At 33.3% G+C, this 27,827-nt stretch overlaps 4 protein-coding genes across 6 annotated transcripts; 2 read left to right on the top strand and 2 right to left on the bottom strand.

Annotated features, from left to right (window-relative positions):
- Nucleotides 1-1,470: 1,470 nt before the first annotated feature.
- Nucleotides 1,471-2,435, top strand: LOC109340160 (fasciclin-like arabinogalactan protein 11). Its single transcript, XM_019577748.1, has one exon. The coding sequence runs from the start codon at nucleotides 1,541-1,543 to the stop codon at nucleotides 2,291-2,293; it is 753 nt and encodes a 250-aa protein (XP_019433293.1). The 5' UTR covers nucleotides 1,471-1,540; the 3' UTR covers nucleotides 2,294-2,435.
- Nucleotides 2,436-2,979: 544 nt separating this feature from the next.
- LOC109340159 (dnaJ protein P58IPK homolog) lies at nucleotides 2,980-8,316 on the bottom strand. The gene is made up of 9 exons (XM_019577747.1): nucleotides 8,104-8,316; nucleotides 7,036-7,201; nucleotides 6,314-6,515; nucleotides 5,992-6,152; nucleotides 5,813-5,906; nucleotides 5,478-5,690; nucleotides 5,227-5,307; nucleotides 4,202-4,420; nucleotides 2,980-3,576 (listed from the first exon to the last, which is right to left on the bottom strand). Exons 1-9 carry the CDS (start codon nucleotides 8,219-8,221, stop codon nucleotides 3,379-3,381), a joined length of 1,452 nt encoding a protein of 483 aa, XP_019433292.1. The 5' UTR covers nucleotides 8,222-8,316; the 3' UTR covers nucleotides 2,980-3,378.
- A 4,645-nt stretch (nucleotides 8,317-12,961) lies between these two features.
- LOC109340147 (syntaxin-71-like) lies at nucleotides 12,962-16,890 on the bottom strand. Its single transcript, XM_019577731.1, has 9 exons — nucleotides 16,606-16,890; nucleotides 15,955-16,080; nucleotides 15,157-15,316; nucleotides 14,962-15,047; nucleotides 14,756-14,824; nucleotides 14,631-14,675; nucleotides 14,452-14,514; nucleotides 14,273-14,349; nucleotides 12,962-13,279 (listed from the first exon to the last, which is right to left on the bottom strand). Exons 1-9 carry the CDS (start codon nucleotides 16,759-16,761, stop codon nucleotides 13,264-13,266), a joined length of 798 nt encoding a protein of 265 aa, XP_019433276.1. The 5' UTR covers nucleotides 16,762-16,890; the 3' UTR covers nucleotides 12,962-13,263.
- Nucleotides 16,891-19,994: 3,104 nt separating this feature from the next.
- On the top strand, nucleotides 19,995-27,437 carry LOC109340161 (E3 ubiquitin-protein ligase MBR1-like). Of its 3 annotated transcripts, XM_019577751.1 has the most exons (8): nucleotides 19,995-20,084; nucleotides 21,262-21,315; nucleotides 24,468-24,639; nucleotides 24,769-25,515; nucleotides 25,600-25,994; nucleotides 26,174-26,272; nucleotides 26,367-26,504; nucleotides 27,122-27,437. In XM_019577751.1, exons 3-8 carry the CDS (start codon nucleotides 24,540-24,542, stop codon nucleotides 27,272-27,274), a joined length of 1,632 nt encoding a protein of 543 aa, XP_019433296.1. In that variant the 5' UTR covers nucleotides 19,995-20,084; nucleotides 21,262-21,315; nucleotides 24,468-24,539; the 3' UTR covers nucleotides 27,275-27,437. The 3 variants fall into 3 exon arrangements, with proteins under 3 accessions (XP_019433296.1, XP_019433294.1, XP_019433297.1); XM_019577749.1 differs by lacking the exon at nucleotides 19,995-20,084 and having other exon boundaries at nucleotides 21,054-21,315; XM_019577752.1 differs by lacking the exon at nucleotides 19,995-20,084 and having other exon boundaries at nucleotides 21,054-21,315; nucleotides 24,449-24,639.
- Nucleotides 27,438-27,827: the final 390 nt, after the last annotated feature.

Raw genomic sequence — 27,827 nt, 5'->3', positions numbered from 1 at the left:
TGAGTATTAAGTCGGGGTGAGCATCTGTTGAGTAAGATTTTAAATGTTGGTCAAGTTATTTTTTGAATTTGAATCCGATCTTAGATTTGAAGTTAATTTGATTCAAAATGTCGATCGAGTCGGCTTTTGAAGTCAACCTTAGACTCGATTAAATATAATTCAAATTTATTTTAGATAAAGTTTTTTCAGTATTACTTTTTATTATGGGTATATAATTTGAGATATGAAATTATATATATATATATATTTTGTTAATCATATATATATATGAGGAAATAATGAGAGAGTCAATAATACTTTGTGCTAAAAAAATGTCAGTACTCTGTACACAATTGAATAGTCATACATACAAATATGATGAATGAGTGATCATGAGTGGGCCGAGTCGAGTCATACATGTCTCTTACTTGACCTCATTTATTGTTTAAGTCTAATTTTTTAACTCAAATTCAGCCTAGATCCAATGAAATTCAACTATATTCGAGTTCAATTATAATTGAGCCAAATCGGGTGAGTGAATAAAGTGAGTCTTAATCACCCTATTAAAGATAATTTGGTGTAAAGTATAAGATAGATAAGATAAGATAATTTGTTCTAGAATGATAATGTTATTGGCTTATTGTCTTTATAGGTAGTTCACAAAAACTACTGAATCACTACAGTAACAAATACTTCAAAATTATTTCCTTTGCTGATTGATACATAGTTTTAAAGTTAAATGACTCAAATACAATTTTTTTTAAAAGTTTATGGACCTAAATAAAATTCTTAAATAGTTTAAGTACCTGGAAATTAACTTAGTCTATATTTTTTTAAAGTGAATTTAACCCATATTTAATTGGTAAGTAAGGTACTAATATCATGAAATATTGAGTACTACTATACACATACATCATCCTACCCACATTTATGCACATTAATTTCAATCATATATCAATCTCTTTTATCATGCTGTTTTTACTAACTCTTAAAGCAATTCCCCCTCCCTCTCTATCATTGTGTTGTCTTGCTTTTATAAGGAAAAATTATTGTTTGAGGGCCTCTTCCCACCTTAAACAAATTGAAACCTTTCACCTAACTTTTACCATATCAATTTCCATTGAGCATATCTTTAACGAACAAAGATTTGTTGTCTCAACTATGTCTCATAGTCTGTCATACACCAATCACAGTGAAACAAAAACAGAAAAAATAATAAAATTTTAATTTTTTAATTGATGCGAGATATTTTCATTGGTATGGGATAGGTCGTGGGACATACTTTAAGACATCAGATTCTTGTTCATCCTTAACCTGGTCCCTAACGATGTCTCATTTCGGACTAATCACATATTGTCACATAAATAAGAGAAAAAATTTAAAAACAAAAACTAACATTCTGATTGACTCAGGACAGGGAACGAGACATTGTTCGGGACCAAGTGATCTCTGTCCCTTGACATGCACCTATATATACATCACATTCCTTCCTTCTACTTCTAACAAGTTACAGTATTTAGTCTCATTCTCCAAGCTTCCATAATCCACAAAGATTATAGCAATGGAAAAACAATTCCAATTCCAATTCCAATTCCAATTCCTCCATCTTATGCTTATCATGCCAATCTTGTTCCAAACAATTTCTGCTCAATTATCTCCAACACCATCAGGACCAACCAACATCACACAAGTCCTAGAAAAAGCAGGCCAATTCACAACATTCATCAAACTTCTCAAAGCATCACAAGTTTCTGATAGAATCAATGCACAACTCAACAACTCAAACCAAGGCCTAACCATTTTTGCTCCAACAGATAATGCATTCTCAAGTCTCAAGCCAGGGACACTAAACTCCATAAGCACACAAGAACAAGTTCAGCTGATACAGTTTCATATTCTTCCAACACTCTACACTATCTCACAGTTCCAAACTGCAAGTAACCCCTTGCACACTCAAGCTGGAAGTAGTGATGATGGAGAGTACCCTTTGAATGTTACTACCTCAGGGAATCAAGTGAATGTAACAACTGGTGTAGTGGACACTACTGTGTCGAATACTATCTATAGTGATAGCCAACTTGCTGTGTATCAGGTTGATCAGGTGCTTCTTCCTTTGGCACTTTTCGGCGCACCGCCTACGGCTGCGCCTGCTGAGGCTCCAGCGCCGACTAAGCCGGAGAAGAATGTCCGGGCATCGGATGCTCCATCCGGGTCGGATAGTTCGGTTGATGCTAGCGATGCTGTGGGACTGGATAGCCTTATGAAAGGTGTCACCTTCATTGTTGCAGTTATTATTGCTATCATGATTGTTTGAGTTGTTTCTTGTATTTTCCTTTTTCTTCATATTTTACCTTACTCAAGAAAGTGTGTAGTGGATTGATTGTGGAAATCTTTTGTACTGTGCTGCTTCAAAGAAACAAATTTTTGGTTCAATATAAATATTCTGTTTCATTCAATTCAGTTACTGAATCTGAGAAGTGAAGTGATTTCTCTTTTGCAACAAGTTTTTGGTTAAAAAGTGTTTCAATGTAAAAAAGTGTCCAACTAATAGCAACAGTCCAAATATTTGAGACAAGAGCTTATAATGAACACTAATAATACACACCTAGTGACACCATATTAATACATTTATTTCAAATGATATACCAGATTCCTATCGTCATATTCTAAACCTTGAAAATACTTTAAAAAATAATTAAGTAGACCTTGTAAACCGTACGTCACGAGTTTAGATTCTAAAAAATCTTTACCTGTATGGACAAACTTATGTATATCGACTCTTCTCAAAACTCATTATATGAGAGTCTCGTGCATTAGAAAGATACTCAAAGTTCTCATTAGAGAAGACTACCAACTAGTAACTCGATTATTTGTACAACTACAATCAACATTCAGGTAATACCTATACGCATATTTGATTATGATATGTCTACTTCACTTCAAAATACAAAGTATTTCCATGTTCACACACTTCACATTAGTCTCAATAAATGAAAATGCATGCAAAGTTAGGTTGGAATATCCAGCTATGTCCATTTATTACTTTCATGAGTTTCATAGTGTAACTAAACTTCCATGATGTGAAACTTGAACCAATTAACATGTCAAAAAAGTTGATATAATTGCCTGGAACTTAAAGTCATAGTTACATGTTAACAACCACCACATAAACCAAAATGAGGCTACATCAAGAGTGTGATACCTTAACAAACACCCCAAAAATCACTTTTGCATAAAGCAAAAGAAAATTTCTCACTTTCTTATATTACAAGCATATGTTGGGATGATTATGGCTTATGAATCTACCTCAACAACCTTTAGCAAGTGATGAGTCAATATAATTGATGTGGTCCCTTTAAGGAAGCAATCAACTCTGTTGTAAGTTGTAACTTTCACCGATCAAAAATGAAACTCATACCCACCCGGAAAGCCCCCGCCGAAGCCACCACCACTAGGGAAGCTGCCATCAAAAGTGAAAGTATATTGCTGCCCTCCACCACCAAATGGGTTGAAACCTCCGCCGCCACCCATTCCTCCTGCATCTTCAAGGTCCTCCCCTCTGTCATATCTCACGCGTTTGTCTTCGTCGCTGAGAACCTAAAACACGATGCACTAATCAGTTTTGCGACGAAATATTCACATACTAGATTGTTTTAAAACAGAAAAATCTCAAGACAAGCAAGAAAAATATTGTCTAAGCACAATAAGGTGGCGTTTGGCACGGACACAAGAACATGATGGAATGGAAAAGAAAAGCATAGGACGTTGGGCTGTTCGGTTTGTGAAAAAGTTTTCTATTTCGATATTAAGTTTTAATTAATTGCAAAAGACAACCTTGTTTACATTTTGTTCTGTGTTTTCAAAGGTTTATACAATAAACATAGAAAACAATAAACAAAATGTTGTTTCCATTGTTTTGTTTCCTGCACAAACCTTTTAACAAAATGAAACAGATTAAAAACAATGAAATGTTTTTGCAATTATTAATAAAAACATAAAATGGAAATAGAAAACGTTTTTTTCAAATCAAATATGCCCGAAAACATTTGGTTTCATCATGTTTAGTTGAACCAAGTTTTTCACTTTTCAACCCTATCTTTGTACTAAACATGGAATAGAACTCATGTTATGTTTCATTCCAAATTCACATGTCTACCAAACACAACCTAAATATAGAAATATATACAACAATCACAGGAACATACATATTCATGACTAATACCTCATATGCGCCAGCAATTTCTCGGAATTTAGCCTCTGCTTCTTCCCTATTGTCCACATTCTTATCTGGATGCCATTGCAAGGCAAGTTTCTTGTAGGCACGCTTGATCTCAGCGGCTGAAGCAGTTTTTGAAATTCCTAAAATCTTGTAGTAATCCTTCCGTTTGCTCATTTTTAAAGCTTTCTCCGCCCTCATTAATGTTTCACGGATATTCATATCCTGCCATTACCAACAAAGTATTACTCATAAACTCTAGAAATATTAAGCTTGTAAAGTTATTATAGTATTGGTGTCACATATGATGTCACATATTCCAAAATCGTAAAACGCTTCTACTTCAAGTCAAAAACCTTATTTACTATGTCAACGAGTTACTTTTTTCAAAAGATAACCTAAAAACTAACAGGTTTTATGCTGACACTTATCAAATTTAAACTCTCGATAACAACTAAGAGCATAACACGGGGATAAAAGGCAAAGCTCAGAAGAGCGAAGTATCTTTCATCACTTGAAATAATTAATACAGGTTCCACAATTTTCAAGCCTCTCATATACTCATATAAATACAAGTATTAGATAATGAAGGTTTTAACCCGGGTTTAGTGAACAAATAACAAATTGAGCTAAAATATTAAATTAGTCCAAATCAACTAAAGAGCGGAAGAAAGGCAAGTGATTAACCCGAATAAATACTGGTACATTATGGTTGAGAAAGTACGAGGCGAGAGAAAAATATAATATCTTCTTTGATATATATGAAAGATATTGGCAAGTGTTGCTTAGTTATCTCTCCCTCTCTTCGTTTGTGGTATGTGTGCATGATTGTGTTCTTGTAACTTTTCCGAGTAATTGTTATCCTCAATTAATGTACTCACCTACTCTTTTTTCTTTTTCAATGATTTCTTTATCCAGAGGAAGAAGAATAAAATATGGAAGTTTGAATAGTTATTCCTCGCAAAATAACTTCTAAGTTCCAATTTATCATATCGATTTGGAACATGCAGAGTTTAAAATATATAACAAACCTGAGGAGATTTTTGAGCAGCCGACTTCAGATCCTCTACGGCTCCCTCCCAATCTTCCGTTAAGAGCTTAGCTTCTCCCCTCTGCAAAGTGCAACATATAACACAAGATAAGTAACCGAGCGCAATCTACATGATATGATATTATTGCAATAATGTATTTATCCAATATCACTCAACAAGAAATCAATAAATGAAGAGACAATTTGCTAACATACAAAGCAAGCAAAACGAAGTTTAAAATTATAGCGAACCTGAACAAGAGCTTCGGTAAGCCCCTCATTAATCTTAAGAGCTTCACTACAGCTACTCAGGGCATCTTTTCCTCTTCCAAGCCGGACTAGCACCTTACATAAGCCGAGATGAAGATGTACATTATGTGCAAGATGATCCGGGTCAACTGCAAGTGCGCTTTTGAATTCCTCCACTGCAACACGTAACTTACCCTTACCCACATTATCTTCAGCCTTTATGCATCGCATCGAGAAAAAAAAATAAGAACAACTATTCTTCAATATCCAAAAAAATGAAAGAAAATAGATTTGATATGAAATGCAAAAGGAAACTAGAACAGTAGATCAGGACTTACACTTTTACTCTTTTTGAGTAGTTTTTTCAATCCAAAATATGCTTTTTTCAGTTCACTATGCTCTGGATCTAGACGGAGACCTTTCTGGAAATGCCTGAATATATGTCCGCATATAAGATGCATTATATCAAAGAATTATAAGAAAGCTACGAGAGTTCAACATTTTCCAGAAGACGAACCTTGTGGCTACATCGTGATCAGCTAAGTAATAAAATGCACGACCACGTAACAGCAATGCCTCTAAATTATTTTCATCCTCCTTGAGAATAAACCCAGACTCAGCAACGGCACCCTCATATTCCTTATCAGCTATCAACAACCGCACTTTAAGAAGCTTGGCCTGTGGAAAATTATGCATATCGAGTTAACATGCTGGTTGCGCATACCACTCCTCAGTCCAAACCCGACGCTTAGGCCTTTACTATTAGACTACATAGTGTAACTACTGAGACAAGAAATTGAAGCGATATTAATGGAACTGGAAGAGAATAGAAGTGTAACCGTAGTGCAAGCTGGAGAAAAAACAAGAACAACTTTATCAATATACTCCAAAGGTTTTGTGAAGTTGCCCGAATCGTATAGGGATTGAGCTGTTTCCAGGGCACTTTTTGCTTGCAACAGCTGAGAGAGCTCCTTTTCTGCAGCTGAATGTCCGGGTTTTAACTCCAGAAACTTTTTGTAGCTTCTCTCAGATTGATCATATCTACATTAGCCAAAAAGCACCTGAATGATATAACTTTCCAATTAGGGGTTTGAGAGACTTCTTGTTTATTTTTCGGGAGGAGGAGATTAAAGAGGGGAAAGGTTGGCATGGTGAACACTTTCGGAAACCAACGGAAACTCAAAAATCATGGGTTCCCATTGTTTCTCTACTCCCTTTAACAAGGGTTTAGAAAAAATAAAACCGAGCTATTGTTTTCATCTTGATTGCTAAAAAAACGAGGGGGGGGGGGTTAAAATACAAATAATTTTGAACTACTCGGCATTAAATCAACATAAGAGGAAATAAACTTTAGGAAGCATCATATTCTATTGGTTTTGGCTATTGACAATATCACCAGCCCTAAGGAAAGATAATTGAAACCAAGAAAAATGTGGATTATTTCTATTTTAAATTTTTTATATAACACTTTCAAGGGCTTCATCGAACATTTAACAATGAATATCATCTAATGTTCAAGAACATGAGAAAGGGAGATTAAATACTTGCAATTCAACAATACCTGCATAACTGGCGAAGAACTGATGCACGGAAAAGGTATGCTTCTGAAAGGTTTGGGTCTGCTTCTATTGCAGCATTGAGATCATCAAGTGCCTCGGTGTATTGCTTCACTTTTATACTTTCTGATACCCTCTCGAACAACTCAGCAGAATTTTCAGGTTTTCCACCTGATCATGTCGAAAAACAAAGCAGAGAATACTCAGGCTGTACATTCAGCAATTGGAAATTGGAACATTGCAGAACATCTAGAGGAGTAAAAAAGTATGAATTACACTTCTCAGTAGGATTGTACACTTAAATTTTAGAGTAAATACACATTTCGGTCTCTCATGTTTTTCGATCTTACCAAAATATGGTTTCCTGACTTTCCTCATTACCTTAGTGGTCTTGCCATAGTGTTAAATGTTAATGCTTCCTTAGTCTTTGGTGAGCACTATCATAATACAACAAAAGTCCCTATGTAACCATCAACCTAAAATCCTGAACAATTCATTACTAAATTCTTTTGGTACTACCAAGGGTACCCCTCACCCTATGAGTAAGGAACTGGTACTTTTTGGGGTGCGTGGTTGTCCCTTTGAGCAAGTGTTCTCCAGGAATTGAACTTTTGATTATTTGGTCATTCTGAGAAGAGTCTTACACCACTGGACCAAAACCTTGTTGGTAATTCATTACTAGATTAACCACATGGTCTTGTTGCATAATCCAACACATTTATATTACCTTAGCAAAAATGTACATTTTCACTATTTTTGTTTATAACACTCTACTATATCAAACACACTCCTTTACCTTACAAAACTCAAATCCACATTGCCATAAACACTAAAATATGAAAATGACAATTGCATTGCTCAATATATAAGTTCCTTACAGAACCCACATTCATAAAGACTCAAATTTTAAACTCACACAAAAAAATTACAAAGAAAAATGAAGAAGAAGAAAAAAAACAACGACCCACGAAACAAAATTTGAAGAAATCATTAAAGTTATGAAATTTAAGGGCTAAAAATTCGAAAATGAAGATGAAATTAAAATGGGTAAGAAGAGATAAAAAAAATAGTACCTGAAGCAGAAACAAGAGGTTGAAGGAAAATGAATTGGCAAAGCAAAACAAAATTGAGTATGAAAATTGTGTAGAGCATTTCCTTCATTGGTAACGAAAAATTGATAAGGTTAAGCATTAAGATCTTACTCTATGATTTGAAAAATCCTATTTTTGGTGTGATATAAACATTCACAGGGGAAAATGAAGAAGAAGGAGTTTTAATTTAAGGAAATAAATATATTTGAAAATTAAAATTATTAATAATAGGATATAATTGATTACTCATAATTTTATATGTTTGAAACGTGACAGTTTGGAACATGTAATGAAACAACGTATTACATGTCATTACACGTAGTTTTCACCAATCATTGATTCACATGTCAGCTTTATGATAATTACTTGTGCAAAATATTATACTATTAATCTTCTTTTTTGTATTATCAATTTCAGGTTATGTGGTTATCTCTTTCAATAAGTGTTGTTCACAGGAATTGAAATTTTAACATTTTGATCATACTAAATATCTAGCAGAGTCTTACATCACTAAACCAACATCATTTCTCCAATATCTTTTTATATTAAAGTGACATGTTCTACTTATTTTGAGTATTTAATTTTTTTACTTTTGTTTGATAGGAAGGGTTAGGGATGGCAATGAGTTCAGGTAGATATGAATAATAGTTATCCATTACTCATTTTAAAACTTGAAAGTGTTACTCATAGCTGCCCTTACTCATGTGGGTACTCACAGACGAGTTTTTATGTGTATTTATGAGTACCCACAAATATGGTGGATACCCACTGGTGTCTTGATTAAGGAAGAGAATGGAATTGGTTGATGGGAGCAGGAGAGTGGCAAGGAACATGAAGAGGATTAGGGATTTTAGGGAAAGGATTCAAAGGAACAATGAAACAATGTAATTCGTTTAGGGTATGAAAGGAACAATGAAACAATGTAATTCGTTTAGGATATGAAAGGAACAATGAAAGGATGTAATTGGTTTAGGGTATAACAATATGTATTTTAATTAATGGCAACATGATAATTGTATAAATAATGGATACTTGCGGGCATAGGTAGTACAATATTCGTGTCCGCCCATATGTACTATAGGTATTTAAAAAAAAATTGTTTATAAAATCTGCAGGTACCCGTACTCGTAGCCGTACAAATTTTACTTGTGGGTAAGAATTTTTACTTAAGGTTAAGTGCTTATCAAACCAAAGACACTAAACAAATATATAAAAATTGAAAAACAGCTATGACAATTATCAAAGTTAAATAGAAGCAGATGAATTTTGGGTTGTAATACACAAATATTATTATTATAAAAAACAATTGTGTAATTTATATTTTCTAAGGGTTGAAAAATATTTAATACATATTTATAGTTAATATATTTATAAAAAGTATTTAAATTCTATCATACTATAAATTTATATTTGTATAGTCTTCACAACCTAAAATTTATGGATTTGTCTCTATTTCTAAGTTGATGTACATTAAACTCTTATGTTTAAATTACTTTAATATAATCCACATAAGTGTGGAATAGAACATAGTAATATATATGTCATTTCTTTTGGCATAGTAATATATATTTATAATTATTGGAACCATCTTTTGAACTCATCTAAGTAAATATTAAATCTAACGACTATCCAATGCATGCTCCCAAGTGACTTATTGGTTTGTAAAATTTGCTTTCAAATTCTAAGTCCTTGGTTCGAAGCAAGCATTGAGAAATAAAGAGAAAAAAATGTATATTGATATGAAATGAGGTATTTCAAAATACCTCTCTTTTATTATATATATTTTTAATCATAGTTTTCTGTAAGCACATTTTTTAATAGGCATGAACTTATGTTGTAACTATTACATCAATGACTTACAATAACCTCAAAAATATAAGAATAGTAGTGTTAGTTATTAATTTGATTTCTCTATGAGAACGGACGTTGGTTCAATTGATACATGTTTGATTCCCCTTAAGCAAGGTCTCAAATTTGAGTCTTGTGGATGGAAAAAATGTTTGTTAGGAGAGTTAGCCTCACGTACTTGTGGATGTTCCCAGTTCGGACAGGATTACCTCCAGATACCTGTGGAAAACCAAAAAAAATATTCAATATCTAAAGAAACACTAATAAGACAAATTGTACTAATAAAGGAACAACAACCAAGTCAATAATATTAAATATGACCAAACAACTAGGGCATTGGTCTAGTAATTTAATATTATAAGGTATTCCTAGATAGATCCAAAAGTTAAATATTTTATTTTTTGAAGCAATATATTGGAAGAGAGGTAGTCACACACCTCAAAAAAAGATTAGTTGTTTATCCATTATGTTGGGAATACTTTTGATCATACTAAAAAATATTAAGTATAATCAGCTACACGTAGGACTATCAATGAATCGAACTAATTCGATATTCGTTTGATTCGTTATTTAACTCAATAAACTTGGTTCATGAAGCAAATGAGTTGAATTTGAGCCGGAAATTGAGTTCGTTAAATAAACGAGTCAAACTTGAGTTTGATACGGTTCGACTCATTAGGTTCATGAACTCACTCGATATATATATATATACTTATTTGTGTGTTTATTATGTTTTGTGCATTATTTTATATATAAACAAGATTATTTATATATTATATAACAATGTTTCTTTAAAATGAATTAATTATGTAAGTTAATGAACCAATTTGAACTGAGTCGAACAATTCACGAACTTTAACTGTGCCAAACTCGAGCTAAAAAATAACTCGTATCGAACTCGAGTTGAATTTTGAGTTGAGTCAATCCTTATTGAGCTAAACAAGCTGAACTCTAGTTCAACTCAGTTCGACTTGTTTCCAACTCTAACTACACAAATCAAATACGCCATAATATACCTATAAATCAAGATTAGCCAAATTTTATTTACAAACAGTTTTTATGTACTTATGTTTGATATTGGTACTTTTCATTATATGTTTGCATGTGTATAATTACATGAAGGGTATAATATAGATCGGAGGAGAAAACCGGAAACCTTAAAGCCTAAACAACGATTAAGCAAAAAAAGTATACACACTCATAATGTATAGATTTTATACATTTTCATTATATTATTTATGTTTTATTATCATTGACTTTTAAAGAAAAAATAATAAAAATAAATGGTGTTGGCCCAAGTGTTAGAGTATTTAAATAATATATAAGTTAACTTAGCATTACTGGCTCCTGAGTGGCTTGTTGGTATGTAGGTTTTGGCCTCAACCATCAGGTCCTGGGTTCGAAGCTGGTAAGAAGAGAAGAGGGAACACGGAGTTGCTGAATATATGAGAATATGAGGTATTCCAAAATACCTCTCCCTTCTTTTGTTATAATTCTCTCTTTCATCTTCCTTTCTTATTTTTTTTGTATTACCAAAATATATTCGAGGCTCCAGACGGAGGAACATCCCATAATATTAAGGGGACTTGGAAACCTAAACTAAACTCGACCATATTTACTTATAATTACCCATAATCTTTTATAAATTTTTTTTATTGTATCATTCATTATTAATGTTTATATGATGTACAGACTCTACATAATTTAATTTTTTACATTGATAATATATATATATTTTTTGTACTCTTATAAATATTGGACTTCATATCATATGCCATAATGTCTAGAAATTATATTAGAAAGAGGTGCGTTTGAATTTTGCATTAAAACAATAGTATAATATATATGTATTATTAGTGTAAATATTTATACATAGTCAGTATATTATCTACTATTAATTTATATCATTTTAAAGAGTTGACAATAATTAAAAATAAATAGTATATGATACATGTATAAAACTTAAATATCGTATACATTTTTTCTCTTAAAACAAAGTAATCGGAAATTTGTATGGTCTAAATATGATATGGTTGTGTTCATGAATTGCCGGCTCCTAAGTGACTCGATGGTTTGAAGCTTAGCCTTTACAACCTTCAGGTCCTTGGTTCGAAGCTAGCACAGAGAGAAAGAGAAGAAGATAGAAGAGAATTATGAGGTATTCCAAAATATCTCCCTTTTGTTTCTCTTGTATTTTTTATTTCTAAAATCCACAAAACACCAACATAATAAATATATAATATGTCATGTTCTTCATATTAGGATATATCTACCATATGTTACATACAAAATAATCAAGATTCAAGAGTGGATGAGTTCAGAAACAACATGGTATTCAACACAAAAATATGATTAATATTATATGATTTTAAGTGACCAAGCAAGGAATCATTGGTGCTTGCAGCCTATTGAAAAAAGATTTAGAGTAAAGGAACCAAAGCAACATCTTTTATATAGATTGGCATTATCTTAAGCCTTAAAAATGTCCAACATTTGAAGCTTTTTAAGGCTTTTGTCTTTCAAATAACTAAGCTTGTTCTACAAGTTACCCAAATTAAAAAGAAATGAAAGAAGTTTGCTATCTCATATGAGAATAAAGTACCTTATCATATCAAGATATAAATTATCTCATTCCGCCACTAAAATCGTGACATATGTCCTTTTTAGTTTTTATAAATATTTGTGTAGAAAAAGTTTAAATATGACACATGTCATGATTTTAATGGCGATAAGAGATAACTTATCTATTGACATCAGAAGATACTTTTTATTCTCATCTCATATATGTTAATCAAGAAATGAAATTATCATATAAAGGAGGAACAATTCCTTAAAAATGATAGCTATTAGATGTGTTCATCAAACATAAGAAAGGTTAGGTGAATTTGTAGATTGCTAATTTCAATTTGAAACCCACCTTCCTAATCCCCTTCTATTCCAAATGAAAATGAATGTTTATAAATTGAAACATCATGCATGCAAAAATTGAGTCTGTGCATTCCATAAGTATTTAAAGATTAGCATACATGAGATAGATTCAATGTCAATACATTCCAAAATATACAGATAGAACAATCCGCAACCATTTCACATATCGCACACAAAAGCCAACATAAAGGACAAGTGTATCTCAAGACGAAAAAGGATGGTTCAATGCATGAGGCTTCCACAAATGTATCTATGAAGTGGTAGGAAAATTTAACAAAAAATATTAATAAAAGAATCAGACACGATATTCTCGAGAAATACACGCAAGCCATACGAAAACATGGAACAGCCTTGCATATGACAATATCAGTTCTTTAGCACACTGCAACAGAAGCACAGCAAGTCAGAAAGATATCTCAAGAAGTAAAATCATAACATCAAATTGATAATAATATTCATATTCTAAGCATAGAAAGAACACACCATATTTCAGTACCATTGCACTTGAAATTAGTTCATACTATAGCTTTATGTTTATATTTAAAAGAAACTATATATGGGAAGAGATGGAAAATACAAAGACAACACCCATGGCTATTAAGTCAAAAGATTAATAGTCCCTCTTATAACATGATTATGATCTACAAAGATGGCTATATATTTTTTTAAATGTGATGATATCATTACCATTTTCTCAGAAATTCATTTGACCAATTTGTTGGAAGTTTGAAACTAACCATAATCAGTGAACTTGTCTAAATTTTAGGGCTCCTCCAATCATGCGCGGAAATTAAAGCCATAAACAAAGATCCTTTGATTTCAAAGGAGGACCTTAATTACACTTCACCCCAACCAAAATTTTACCGAATAGAGCGGAGAATTACAGTAGTGTCAGCGAAGGATATTATGATTACTGTAGAGAGGAAATAGAGAATATGCTAGTATGAATCACAAAGAAAAAGATAACGAGAATTGCATTATAGAAAACTACATACGCCATGACTAGAGAAGGAACTTAATGAGATTAATTTCTGAAGCGAAGGCAGCATGGCCATAACAGGAATAGTTATGAATGCAATTAAGGAACCACGCACCATATTTAAAACTTAACACATGGCGTAAAATCGCCAAAGAAATTTGTAGCTTTTAAATCTTAAGAAGAAAAAAAATTAAACATGGACCTCAAATTTCCAAACATGCATGTATTAATATGTAGACCGAAATTTCCAAACATGCATGTATTAATATGTAGACCGAAATTTCCAGTATTCAAGTAAAAAAGAGGTACATTAGACAGAACTGGACTTGAAAATCACAAGAAAGCAGAAGTGCTAGGCAAAATTTTGAGTTCCGGAAAAGAGAATAGAAGCCTTACTTGTATAAATAGGCAGCAATTCCCAATATTATAATCAACAAAACAATATCAATGCAGAAGTTTCGACTGGATCGAAGCTGGATAAAACAAAAAAATCATATAAGAAACAACAGAAAATGTATCACTTAACACAGATTCAAATGGAAATGTAAAGATTGAAAGGGTTGCAGTTAGGTAACCTGGTTAACTGTGTGTTTAAGTCTAACATTGGTATTCTTAAGGTCAGAGGATGCTTTGTCCACCTGTAAAGATGGCAAATAATTGATTCATATAAACTTCAACTTCCTAATCTCAGTTCTGCAACCTAATAATTCCAAGTTCTTAGGCTTCAGAGTACATAGAAATTGTTGATTCTCACCTTAGTATCAATCTCATCCATCAGTGGAACTTGTTTATCCAGTTCCTGCATTTGGCACATGAATAATGAGCTTAAAAGTCAAATACACATAAAGTAGGAAAGATAAACACAATAAAGAAATTGACCTCATTCATATCATGCGCCATATTTTTCAAAGTATCCAATCCTTCGGCGATCACATCCAAACCTTGATCCTAAAAGAAGTTTCATATAATTAGATTTTGCAACCATTGCCAGAGTAACATTCAATCTATATATCGTTTCAAAAGACAACAAGAAAAACTCTTGGTGTCCATCTTTTTACAACTTACAAGTGCTAAAAGTGACTTGCCTGTCTTATTTTACGCATTTCATACTCCTGCCTAAATTGACTTGATTCCTCACTTTGTTGGAAGTATTGATCATCAAATCGTCCATCTGTAAATAACATGATTCACATAAATGAATGGAGGCCATTAATTAAAAAATATCGAACACATTAACTAGTGTAATTGTATCAGTAGTAGGCATGGATAACTTCAACTACCTGAATCAAATTTAATTTCAGGCCGTGACGCAGAAGCTGCCCAGCCTCCATTTTGTTTGGGCACAGCAGGGGTCCCATCTGGGATAGCTTGGATCCTCTCTGGCAAAGCTAGAACCAAATCATTACGGGCAGCAAATTCTTGTGATGAAAGGCCCTTTACCTGTGAAGACATTGTACCATGCATTACACAAACGCATAACGGAAAGTCATCAATTTTGAATATTTGCATGCCAATTAGTTACCAAGTAAGGAAGAGTAGGATAAACAAACTATTAAGAGAACATGCACGCCAAATAGATAACTCACAAATATAACAACAAATCTGCCCTTTTCCGGGATAGATAAGTGCACTAGTAAAAACAGAAGTTGGATTATTTTCTGTCGTTTTCATTGTTAAATTTTGCTTTCATACTTATCAATTAGATTAAGTAGATATATTTTCTGTTAACATGTCATTAGTTAGATCTCTATAAGTGAAGCATCAACTTGCTCTTCACTACAGCTGAAAGTACGAGCTACAAGACTATTGACAAATCACAAATGAAAAACTTTGCGAATTCAATTAATCAGAAGTGTTAATGCCTAAGACATATATAGATAGAATACAAAAAAACATCAACCCAAGTTCCCAACCTAAACCCAAAAATAGCAAATAACAAAGTTCAGAATTATAATGCAGTGCAATTTTTGAAAACAAAAAATAACCTCACATACTATTACTCAAAAACCAAAACAAAAAATACAAAAACAGCAACTTTTGAATATATAGTAGAAATAGCATAAAATCAAATAACCAACCTTTTTAATAGCCAACCTCTGCAATTTGGGAACTTCCTCCAACAACCTAGATTTCGTACGACGAATCTCAGCATTGATTGCTACAGCAGATGCTTTACCTTTCTCCTTCGAAGCAGTTTCTGCTTTCTACACAAAATTAACCTCACATACTATTACACAAGTTGAAGGGAGAAAGAAAAATAAAAACCCAAATTCTAAAATTTTCCATCAATTATGGTTCAAATTCCCCCAATAACTCTCCACCTACATATATTTCCTCAATTTTCCAATTAATGCACAAAATTTAATTCCACCAAAAAAAACCCCAATTCCATAATTTTCCACCAATTAGGGCACAAATTGCACCTATAGTTACATCTATGTGAATTTCCTTAATTTCCATAACCACCCACGATCTAAAACATTAAGAGTAAATACTCATTTTATTTCCTCGATTTTTTCGAAGTCATCAGTTTGGTCCGTCAAAATTTCAAACGTTTATCAAATGAGTCATTTTATGGAGAAATTATTTTCTGACATGTGTTATAAAATATGCTAAAAATAACCTATTTTGATCCAGATTTGAAATTTCTGGAGAGGTAAGTTCGAAAAAACACGAGAAATTAAAATGAGCATTTACTCAAACATTAAATGACGGAATAAAAAAGTAACCTGAAGTGCGGCATCGATGTCAGAATCAACGGCGGCGTAGAGTCTGACGAAAGCATCATCGCCGGAGATATTGGAATCCGTAATTTTTTGGACATCGTATTTGTCGTACTTGTTACAAATGGAATCAACTCTGGTAAGAATTTCGATGATACTCATGATTATTGAATCAAAATTCGATCTTTTTATGGTTTGAGTATAGTTTTTGAGGAGTGAGAGATGAAGTAGGTAGAGAAGAGGTTGAAGATTATGATACAGCCTGTTATAGCAACTACCAACTGCCAACTTAGTATATGATCTAAATTCCTGATTGCGATTAGTGCAATTCGAGGTCAACGTGGAACGGGGGATGGATTAAACATATTTATCATCTATTCCTAAATATTGATTGGGTCAATTTTTGAACTTTAACTCGTCCTAGTTAGGATGAGACGTGTGAAAGATGAGTAAAAAAATCAATATATGGACGGGTCCACGTTAGAAAATGACATAGACTAAAGTAGTTTTTTTTTTCTCGTCAAATCTTTAAACATATACAATCAAAATTATCGCAATTTGTATATCAACTCAAATCTGCATCCTACATACATCAAACTATAAACTACAAACGGTAAATTGAATCCTTCAAACTCTAAACTACAAACGGTAAATTGAATCCTTCAAACTAAAAACTATCACTATCACGTGACTGAAAATGATATAAGACATTGAAAATTTCATAACAATTTAAATTGTCAAGTGTCCATTTTTTTACAACATTATGCTAATACTCAAAAGTTCACACAAAAGTGAATACAATAAATATCCATTAACCGAAAATGAAACTTAAATTGGATTTCACACAAGAATATACAATTACTAGCTAATATTTAAATGAATACAATAACTAGCTACTAAGAGTATCTTCTCGCATTTTCGGTAAAGAACTAATCGTCTAATCTCTTTTAAAGTATATGATTGTCCCTCATAATAAGTGTCACTTTTAAGAATTCAACTCTTACATTATCATATCCTAATGATCTAATTCCACTGTACTAGCAAAATAAAACAAAACGTTTGAATATAAATTCCTTATATTAAGGACCTTTGTAGCATGCTAGAATATAAGTTATGTAAAATCTTCATAAGTGTGGTTCATACCTAATCACATAATAAAACTAAACACGATTTAGACTTAAATTTCATTAAAAATAAGATAGGTCATACGGTTCAAATGCACATGATAAATACTAATGGGGAAGTTGAATACCTAGTAAGATGAGATTGCATGCCTATTTTGAACTCTAAATTAGAGAAACCATAATTGGTTTCTAGACTAGCCTTTCTTTTTTCTCTGAGATAGGGAGACTTACATAGTAAGGAATTTCGCTACCTTAGGACTGTTATAATTATGGCTGCCGTTCACCGAGGCTTTGGTCGCCAACTCCCCTATCATCAGGTCACCAACTTCCTTGACCTTCCGGCACACACCAACTTAACTTTTCCTTCCAATGGATGGTAAAAAAAGTGCATTTGTTTCTTTCCCATGGATGATAAAGAAGTGTGAAACATGCATCCATCTTTGTTGTTTTTAAGATGCTTCTTTGAAATTGTATGGTCAAGCATGTCATCCTCTTTTGTTTGTTTGATCAACTAAATTTATATACCAATAAGACATTGGTCTAGTTGTATAAAATCTGTTAGATCTCTATAGATACTAAAAAATGTCAACGATTTAATTCTCGAGAGCGACACTTGTTGACAAACATAATCACACACCTAAAATAGATTAATTCATCATCCAAAAAATACATATGCTCTAGCTTGGTGAACTATCTTGGTGAGTTAGGTCCATTTTCACACTTTTAACAACTGTTTTTTATGAGATAGGATCATCTCCATTAGTAAACAGACAAATGCTTCAAAAACATAGAAAAATATAACTTTCAATAACGTATTTATCATTTGATTACAACGAAATCATAGTTTTGTCATTAAAAATAAGATGAGAAACATACATTTGTCTTTTCATTAATAAAAATTGATCATTGTTGATTTTTTTATCTCAATTTTCCTCATTGCATTGCATTGCAAAGTATTATTCATTAATGTACCTTTCTGAGTTTCTGTGGCCATGAGTTGATTTTCATTATGCTAAAAGTCAAATATGTTTTATTCTTTTCATAGGGTGAGGGGGAAAAAGGAATGCTACCTAAATTAATTATTTCAAAAAAGTTGAATATTAAACTAAGCATCGTGCTGGCATGCCATGACCCTAACAAAGGACGTGTCGGTCAGTGTAAGGGAAGGTAGCTAAAGTTTTACATAAAATCAAAAAATAAACTTGTATGAAGATATATATAACATGACACATTTAAAGATAAATACATTTATGTTTGTTAGTGCTATCATTTATAATTAAATTTTAATCAAAATTAAATTTTTAATGTATTGATAAGATTTAATTGGTTGTCTCCACATACATACATCTTCATGGAAGTTTTTTTCAAAACCAATAGGCTTTGAAGTTTGAACATTTCTTTCCTTTACTTAAAACCAAATTTGGGAAATACTCCTTTCCTTCCTGTTTATTGAGATTTGAGAATGTAAATCTAATAGATCTTATACCACAAAAATTACATCTGATTGTTTAATTAATTTAGATTTTCCATTAAATATTAACCCTACCAAATTAAAAGGTAGTTAGATAAAGTTTTTGCAAGTAACTTTAACTCTATATTTTTTATCCAGGTCAAATTGAAAAACATCTTCATATAAAAAGAATATAATATATATGCATTATGGATATAAAAATGAGAAAAAGATACATGCAAAAGCTCCTTCTTGTGCGCTAACGCCGGAAGGGATGGTTTTTGGTGGGAGAGAGATCACGGGAAGACTTACTCGTTTAAATAGAGATAACAGAGCTATACATAAAAAATATGGAACTCCCCATGCCTTTACTAAATGCATTTCGCTTGTACGAGTTTTATATACTTTTATTGCATTTTTCACCATTGGTATTTAATTGTTATTGACTTTTCAAAAAGAGTAATTCAAATCAGTAGTGGATAATGAAGCACAAGTGTATAGATCTTTACACTATTGGTGTATAGATTTTACACTCTATAAAAATTTATATACATTTACGATATTATACATCATCTACAAGTAATATTTTTTTAAAGAGTCAATAATAATTAAATATAAATGATTATAAGTGATTATACACATGCAATTATTCACCATTTATTTAGATTTTTTTAAAAAGTTAACAATAATTTAATATTAATGATAAATAATATAATGACATCGTACACTGTAACGATAGTTATATCTTTCTATCTTTACTTGTAATAATATTATTTTTATCGGTAGCTTATATTTATTTCATTTCATTTGATTCTCTTCTTCTTCCTCTCCAATTCTCTCTCTATATCATTTTGCGTATCTAAGATCATTACTCAACCCACCACCCTTTCTCTTTCTTAAGTTTTTGTGTGGTATGAGTTACACCTTTTTCTTCTCATCTTTGATTTATGTTTTTGATGAATCATCACCGTCTTCAATTGTTTCTGTGTGATTGATTTCATTGTGTGAATCTCCTGCTTTATGTTATCATCATGATTTTATTCTCAGATTCTTCATTTGGTTGAGAGTTTTGGATTTTCCTTTGGAAAATGAAAAAAAATCTGTGGTTTTTATTATATTTTTATTATTACTATTTTGTGATTTCTTTTGTTCCTTAATTTGCTTGATTGATATATTCTCAAGTATCATATGAAACTTCATCCATAGTTACTTTGTTCTCCAAATAAAGCTCCTATAATATTCTAAAATATAGAGGCAAGTTTGTTTGTATGATGACGTGGAGGTCATAGGATCAAACATTTTGGAAACAGCTTCTTCGCTTTCGGACCTTTCACGATAAGGTCTGTATACATCTACCAGAGTCTCGTGTACCGGGTTGCCTGCCCTTATAATATTGTAAAAATGATCAACTGTACACCTAAATGAGTCCACCTTAGTATTATTTTTTGTATTACCAAAAGTATTCTTTCAACTTTTTGGTAAGAAATTAATCCATTTCGGATTTCGGATGCGTGTCTGGGCGTGTTTGCCGCTCCCAAAAAAGCATCACTCACATGAATCTCGAACGCTTGTCCATCTTAGCAGTATATTTCGGAATGTGGTGGTTTCATTGTTTTTAAAGTGTATCCCCATTCTTAGTGGATGAATCTATTGTCCCTTGTTTTAGGAAATTGTGTGACTTGAAACCCCACAAAATCTTTTAGTAGTGTGCCTCGCAGAGGGGTCCTGTTGTGGTAGTGCGTTTGTTTGCTGGAAACAACACATTTGGGTCTTGTTATATTTGTCCTATACTCATATCTCAAACCATGAAGTCACGAGTTCAAATCCTCGAAACAACCTTTACTCTGGCGGATAAGGTTGCGTACATCTATCCTCCACATATCATACCAAGTGGAAGTCTCGTGTATTGGACCATCATTTTTTTGATTTAATTGTTTATCTTTTCAATTTAACTAGCTTGTGCTAAATACTAATTGTTTATCAAGCTTTATGGTTTTTGTGTTGGACACTCTAGCAGATAATGTTGGTCTGATTTTTCTTAGATTTCCTTCGAATCAGTTAGGTTTAGATCGTTTTTTTGTCATGCAGGTTTCTTGGGGCTGTTGGTGTATTAGTACATGATTGCATCTATATAGTATACTGGTGAGTTTTGATTTCATGGGCATTTCTACCTCAGTCTCTCTCTTCAACCTTTTTAATTATAATTTTACTCCAAACAGGTCTTCTTCTAAAAATGTTTCAGTTACATGTACCCTTAGAGCTTTGGGTTGATATATTAAAAACATAACATTATTATTAGTGGCAAAACTGGTTTTGCTGTTGCATTTGCATTGCACAGGTTATGGAAGTGGGTGATTTCTTCTTCATTTGGCCTATCCAATCACATTGTCTGAATTGCAGATGGTGTTGCAAGACCTTCTTAATCTTGGATAAATGGGGTTACTATAGAATCGATGACTTTGGCGTCTCCTGTTTTGTCAAGATTTAGTAGCATGATAAGTTGCTGCTATGGCGTGTCATAATCCAATGTTCATATAGGATGAAGAAAGTGTATTATACCAAAGAATCTCGGTTAATTGGAACAATTGTATAGGCCTTCTTCAACTGTAATGTGTCCTTTAGATCAAGGTCAAATACATATTCTGTGAGTGTATGCTCGTTTGGCATCAAATTGGCTTAGCAATTATGCTGAGGAATTTGTGGCCATAGATTTATTAGAATGGTTAGTGATGCAAGAAGTTGGAATGGACTGTTACAGGAAATTTCAGGAGGTTCATGTGTCTTTACATATATTATTGCTATAGTTCTAAGTGGTGGTGCTCTGAGTTGCTAAGATTTGGATGTTGGTAAACCTCAGTACTATATACCCCGTGACTTGTACATGCTCAAGTCAAATTCTTCCGGATCTCTTAGTTTTGATTTTGACATTTGCGGTAATTGATATGAAGGTGGTCCTATTTAGAGGGTACCGGTGTAATGAGTTAAGAGTGCAGTTTTTGTAGAGTATTCACTAGACATGCAAATGCATTATGCAGGCTGTGGTTTTAGACCTATGCACTATGCAGGCTGCAATTCTGATGTTTGAACCATTAGTGCATGCCATCGATGGAGACTACTTAGTTCTGGGTATCCTCTCTCAAATGACATATGTGGCCCTTTGTATTGGTGCAGTTTATGAGTCTGCCAAAATTCGGTTTCTCCTGTAATACAAAAATTCATGGTTGGGACTGGTGCAATTCTGGGTGATGCTTTATTTGGTTGTGGTCCTGTGAGCTTGTTGACGTGGATGCTATTTGATTATCACGAGTTGATTATAATCTCCTTCCGTGGTCCAAAATGTTGAGGAATGAAGCGACACTAGTGCAAGGTGTTGATAGTCTAACCAAATTGTAGGGCACTTCGACATTTGCTTTACCTATTTATGTGGGATGGAAGCCATTTTACTTCCATGTTCAGGTCTATACTCACTAAATTTTAATTCTCACACCTTACTGGGGCTAAGGAAACTCTCCCTCATAATTGGATAAACAATTGTGTTCAATTGTGAAGAGAATTCATTAGAATTGGGTATGGGGGACATCTTTTGATTGTTAATATTCTGGTAAAGGACAAATTTCCATGTAAAGCCCATATGGGGGACAATTAGGCATATTGTTTTAGAATCTTTAACGTTTATTTGGAAATTTCCATGTTTTTTTATGTAAAACCTCTATGCCACATGATTATAGCTTGTAAGACGAACATAGATTGGAATATATTGATAAAAATAAATATCATTTGAAGGCATATATATTACTGATTGTTTGTCTTGTTCAGAAATTATTTATTGTTTGGATTCCAGTGAAATTTGAAATTAAAATGAATTTTATTAATGTTAGGTGAATGGTCAGTCATATCCATATTATTTTTTATGTTCACTAGTTTCAATAGCTCCTAGTTTAATAATGCTTCACATTTAAGTGAGTTCGTATCATCTTCGTAATGTGTTTATAACATTTGAGATTATTTTATATTCAGAAAAAGTTAAACTGAAAATGCTCAAGAGAGAGCTTTTAGCTGAAAAGCTTTTAGTATACTGTGGTTCCACTTTAGTATTTATCATTTATGATTTCTCTTGCAGTAAATTACTATAGCTAACAATTTTTTGTTCAGACTACCTTCTGTATATTAGTATCTCTTTTTTAAAGGATTTTTTTTGGTTTTGTAATTCAATCGGACTTTACTCCATATTGTTTTGTATAATTTTTTCTGTGAAACAAGTTTTACTGTAAATTACTGTGTTTTTGCTGGTACATAGGATTTACTTATTTGTATTTAATTGACCTTATCTTGATTACTGATACAACAGTAAGGCACACATACAAGGGTTCCCTCCAATGTGCTCGATGCATGTGCACTGTTCATTATCTTTTTTAAGGGCAGGAAAAGATTAGAAAATGTTAAGTCCTAGCACTTGCTAAATCATATCCAGGTAATATCTCTTAAGTTAGTCATCCTATTTCCCAATCCTTCCTCTTTCTATTTGGTAAAGCTGAACTCTTGCTGCCATTCATCATACGGTAGAGTGTCGATTGAGGATCCATCTTCTTGTTTAAATCTCCACATTGTCATTTCCCCCTTCCTCTTCTTCACTTTTTCAATCATATTTGTTTTCTTAGTTCTGACTAGAGAAGGTGCTCTTTCTGTACCAGTGGGGCGGCATGAGTAAAATGGCTTCAAGTGAGTGGATTATTCTGGGTTGTTTATAATCTATTATGATTAAGGAGACCATGAGTGGCAAGGGCTTAGTGTTTACTGGCTCGTAGATCGGCTGTGAATCCCTTCTCTCCTTCAAAAATAATTGCTAGTGTTTACCCGTCCTTTTTAGTTGAGTTTTTGTAAGGCTACACTTTATGATTCAACTGGGCTTGATTGATATACTTTACTCTAATTATTTATCCCGTGCAAATGATTAATAAATTAGGTTCATGCTCATGGTACTACATGCAGTATTTTAGGTTGGCACTTGTGCGTTTGAATTGAAATTAGCATCCAGGCAAGTTTTTAAACTATGCATGGTGGTTTTCTTTTCCGGAAATATTTTGATTGGGTTTACATGCCAATTGAGCTTGTTTGAACGGGAATACTTAATATGCAACTGAGTATTGATAAAAGTTTATTTTGTTTTGCTGTTATTTCATACCGTACTTTGGTCTCTTATAGATGTTATGGCTTAGAAGCATTATTGCTTGTTTGTTTTGAATTAAATTGACTTTTTTTATATTGAATTCTCCAGTTGCTCTTTTGCCTTACAGGCTGAGTTATTTACGGATTCGGTTTGGCTGCACTGTCTGTTCTGACTCCTGAGATTGCAGCAAACGACAGTAATGGAGCATAGACACTTTTATAACACAACTCCAATGTTTGAGGGCGAGCCTGACCAGAATTGGAATCATATGCATGCAGATCAACATCATTTGCTCCCTGGTAATGTTAAATCTATATACCTCAGTTCCACCTGTATTTCGGCTCATAAGCCAATCTAATTTCATGGTAAAAAACTTCTTTCACTGCATCAAAATCATATCACTTATATCAGAAGGACCTATATTGCAGGTATGCCTAACACTTCAGAGAATGGTTCTTTAATTTATCCTGTGGAAAATATGTCTACAGATAGTGTTTCTTCTCCCTCTCGTTGGAACTCTACCACAAGGTCAAATGGATATGCAACATCAAGTCTCAACGTTGAAGTGCCTCCTCATCAATGGGTTGCATCAGACACTTCTAATAATCATTTTATGCATTCGTCTAGTGCTGGAGCTTTCTTTGCAGTGTCTGAAAATTATGCACATCACCCGTCTTCTTCCAATTATGATGGGCAAGCATTTCATATTAATGATGGTTTTATTGATCTTACAAGGGGAAGTAGAAGAGGGCCTCGCAAGCGTAAGAGCCCTGAAATTCCTCCAGTTTTTGAGAGAGGCAGTACAAGCAGATACTTCAATGCCGGGAGTTCAACTGATCTGCCTATATCTTCAGAATTACGGCCAGAGAAGCCAAATATAGATTACCAATATATGCCTTGGGATCATGCTACTTTGACACCCACATTCAGAGGTGGTGGCCTTTCAATTAGGGGTGAGAGTTCTTTAAGGAACGTGAGGAGTCGTTCTGCACTTGATTTGGAATCCAACATTGCTAGGACCCATTTATCGAGTAACCATTCACACAACTACTCTGCTTCCCTCCCAGTTGAACATTCTAGCATGGTGGATCCTTCTGGCCAGACTTCCAGCGTTTTGGCGAGGGATTGGAGCCAAAGGAGTATATCTCCTGCTCGCGGAAGGCCGTTATTAGCAGGTTAGTTTATGATTAGCAAATATTAGTACACATTCCATTCCCCTTCCTCTATATGTCGAAAGAGTTTTTTGTCTGAATATGCAGATACAAGTGCTTTCAGTCTTGAGGCAAGTCACTTCCTTGTTGGAAGTGGTGCTACTGCCAGTAATGCTTCGGTAGATGTTGGGGCTTATCATCAAGAGCAACCTAGTACAAGCAGAAACCCTACCGCCCCTCAAAGTTTTCATAATAATCCGACTCAGGCTGTTAGGGGAGTTAGAAGTCATTATTCTCAGAGATCCACTCCAACTTTTAGGGCTTCTTCAGGCTTATGTTTGGGATATGTGACACCTTCAGATGATGGATTGCCTGTGGTAGCTGAAAACTACACTTCTAGACATCCAAGGCCAAGATCGTCGACCATCAGCCGCTGGCGGAACAATGATAGAAATGGGAGGTCAAGAATATCTAGTGATAGATATCAATCCTTGGTTGACGAGGTTGGTCTTCACTATCAATCTTCCCGAGTTATATCTATGAGACCTGTATTTCTGTGCCCTTGCACCATCTTACTTATATTTTTATGAAGTGGACTAGTTACAGTGTTCTAAACTGTTCTTTCTTGCATAACTTCGAAAGTTCGAATGGCAAACTGAAATTGTTGTTGTTATGCTTTCAGGGTTTCATTATTGTCCATCGTGCATCACTGTATGGTGCTAGGAATATGCTTGACCAGCACAGTGACATGAGGATGGACATAGACAACATGAGCTATGAGGTGATTATTTATTATTGTATATTGTCTCTTGTTTTATTAGTATTATCAGTATTATGTACTGAATGTTTTTAATTTTGATGATTGGCTTGACCAGGAACTGCTTAATCTTGGTGAGAGGATTGGACATGTGAGCACAGGATTGTGTGAGGATTTGCTTTCCAAATGTTTGATTGAATCAATATATTGTTCATCCGAGCAAAGCCAAGATGAAGAAGCTTGTGTAATCTGCCTTGTAAGTTTCTTCCATTTATAATATAAAATAATTCGGTCATGCTTAGGGCTTAAGGGTTTGTTTATGAGCTGGATTTTGGAGGGGAAGGAAAGGAATTTATGATATAAAATAATTCGGTCATGCTTAGGGCTTAAAGGTCTGTTTATGAGGTGGGTTTTAGAGGGGAAGGAAAAGGAATTTGTGATATAAAATAATTCGGTCATGCTTAGGGCTTAAGGGTCTGTTTATGAGCTGGGTTTTGGAGGGGAAGGAAAGAAATTTATGATATAAAATAACTCGGTCATGCTTAGGGTTTAAGGGGTCTGTTTATGAGCTGAGTTTTGGAAGGGAATGAAGGGAAATGGAAGACTTCAGATTCATCTCAAACTGTATTTCATGGCTCTGAAGCCTTCCATTCCCTTCTCTTACTTCCAAAATTCAACTCGAAAACGGAATCAACAACAACTTTTGTTTTGGGAAACTGTTAGTGTTCAATATATTTAATATAACACTACCATGCAAATTTTCTTTATCTTATTCCTTAATCAGTGTCCTCCTATAGGCATTGGTTAATACTCTCCTATATAATTTAGATACCCTTAATTAGGTGCTTACTAGTCTTATATTGAAAATTGCAGGAAGAATACAATAACATGGATGATGTTGGAACACTTAAAACTTGTGGACATGACTACCATGTAAGCTGCATTAAAAAGTGGTTATCTATGAACAAGTTATGCCCTATTTGTAAAGATTCTGCTTTGTCTGAGGATAAGAAGGATAATAATTGAATAATTTATTGGTTCTACTGTACCTTAGCTTATCTCATTTTGTATATATATATAATATATATTTGGAGATGTTGTATCTGCAAAAATGTTATTAGGGTCAATGTATTGAGTACAAATAACATTGTTCTATCAATTACATGTTTCCAATAACTCATCCAAAAACCTTATCCCAAGATGAGAAAGTAGAAGCTTATAAAAGTCCATGTTATAACATTTAATTTACTACCTTTATTTGGTAAGGACATGTTATCATCATATGCATAGATGAATTTACTTTGTACCTTCCTTTTGTCAATAAGCATTTACCTGAGCAGATCCAAAATGAATAGATTGGAGGTGATAATAGAACAATTTTCTATTGTCATTATTACTAGACTGAAGCATTAAACAATAAATTGTTTTTCTGTGTGAATCTATCTTTCTTTTTTTGTACTACTAAGGGTATTCTATCATCTTATGGGTAAAGAACTAGTTTCTTTTGGGGTGCGTGACTGATCCTCCTAACAAATATTGTTCTTGTGAATCGAACTTTTAACATTTTGATCATAGGTGA

The sequence above is a fragment of the Lupinus angustifolius genome, unplaced genomic scaffold, assembly GCF_001865875.1.
Source record: "Lupinus angustifolius cultivar Tanjil unplaced genomic scaffold, LupAngTanjil_v1.0 Scaffold_145_3, whole genome shotgun sequence".
NCBI classification, from domain to species: domain Eukaryota; kingdom Viridiplantae; phylum Streptophyta; class Magnoliopsida; order Fabales; family Fabaceae; genus Lupinus; species Lupinus angustifolius.
Note: the sequence above shows the minus strand (reverse complement) of the source record. Positions and strands in the feature narration are given on the sequence as shown.

Coding starts and splice junctions, on each gene's coding strand:
- LOC109340160 (XM_019577748.1), top strand. CDS start 1,541: ATGGAAAAACAATTCCAATTCCAATTCCAATTCCAATTCCTCCATCTT.
- LOC109340159 (XM_019577747.1), bottom strand. CDS start 8,221: ATGCTTAACCTTATCAATTTTTCGTTACCAATGAAGGAAATGCTCTAC. Junction 4,421..5,226: donor CTGCTCAAAAATCTCCTCAG/GTTTGTTATATA, acceptor TGGTAATGGCAG/GATATGAATATCCGTGAAAC. Junction 3,577..4,201: donor AAATTGCTGGCGCATATGAG/GTATTAGTCATG, acceptor ATCGTGTTTTAG/GTTCTCAGCGACGAAGACAA.
- LOC109340147 (XM_019577731.1), bottom strand. CDS start 16,761: ATGAGTATCATCGAAATTCTTACCAGAGTTGATTCCATTTGTAACAAG. Junction 16,081..16,605: donor ACATCGATGCCGCACTTCAG/GTTACTTTTTTA, acceptor AATTTTGTGTAG/AAAGCAGAAACTGCTTCGAA. Junction 15,317..15,954: donor AGAGGTTGGCTATTAAAAAG/GTTGGTTATTTG, acceptor ATGTCTTCACAG/GTAAAGGGCCTTTCATCACA.
- LOC109340161 (XM_019577751.1), top strand. CDS start 24,540: ATGGAGCATAGACACTTTTATAACACAACTCCAATGTTTGAGGGCGAG. Junction 25,516..25,599: donor CGGAAGGCCGTTATTAGCAG/GTTAGTTTATGA, acceptor CTGAATATGCAG/ATACAAGTGCTTTCAGTCTT. Junction 26,273..26,366: donor TAGACAACATGAGCTATGAG/GTGATTATTTAT, acceptor TGGCTTGACCAG/GAACTGCTTAATCTTGGTGA.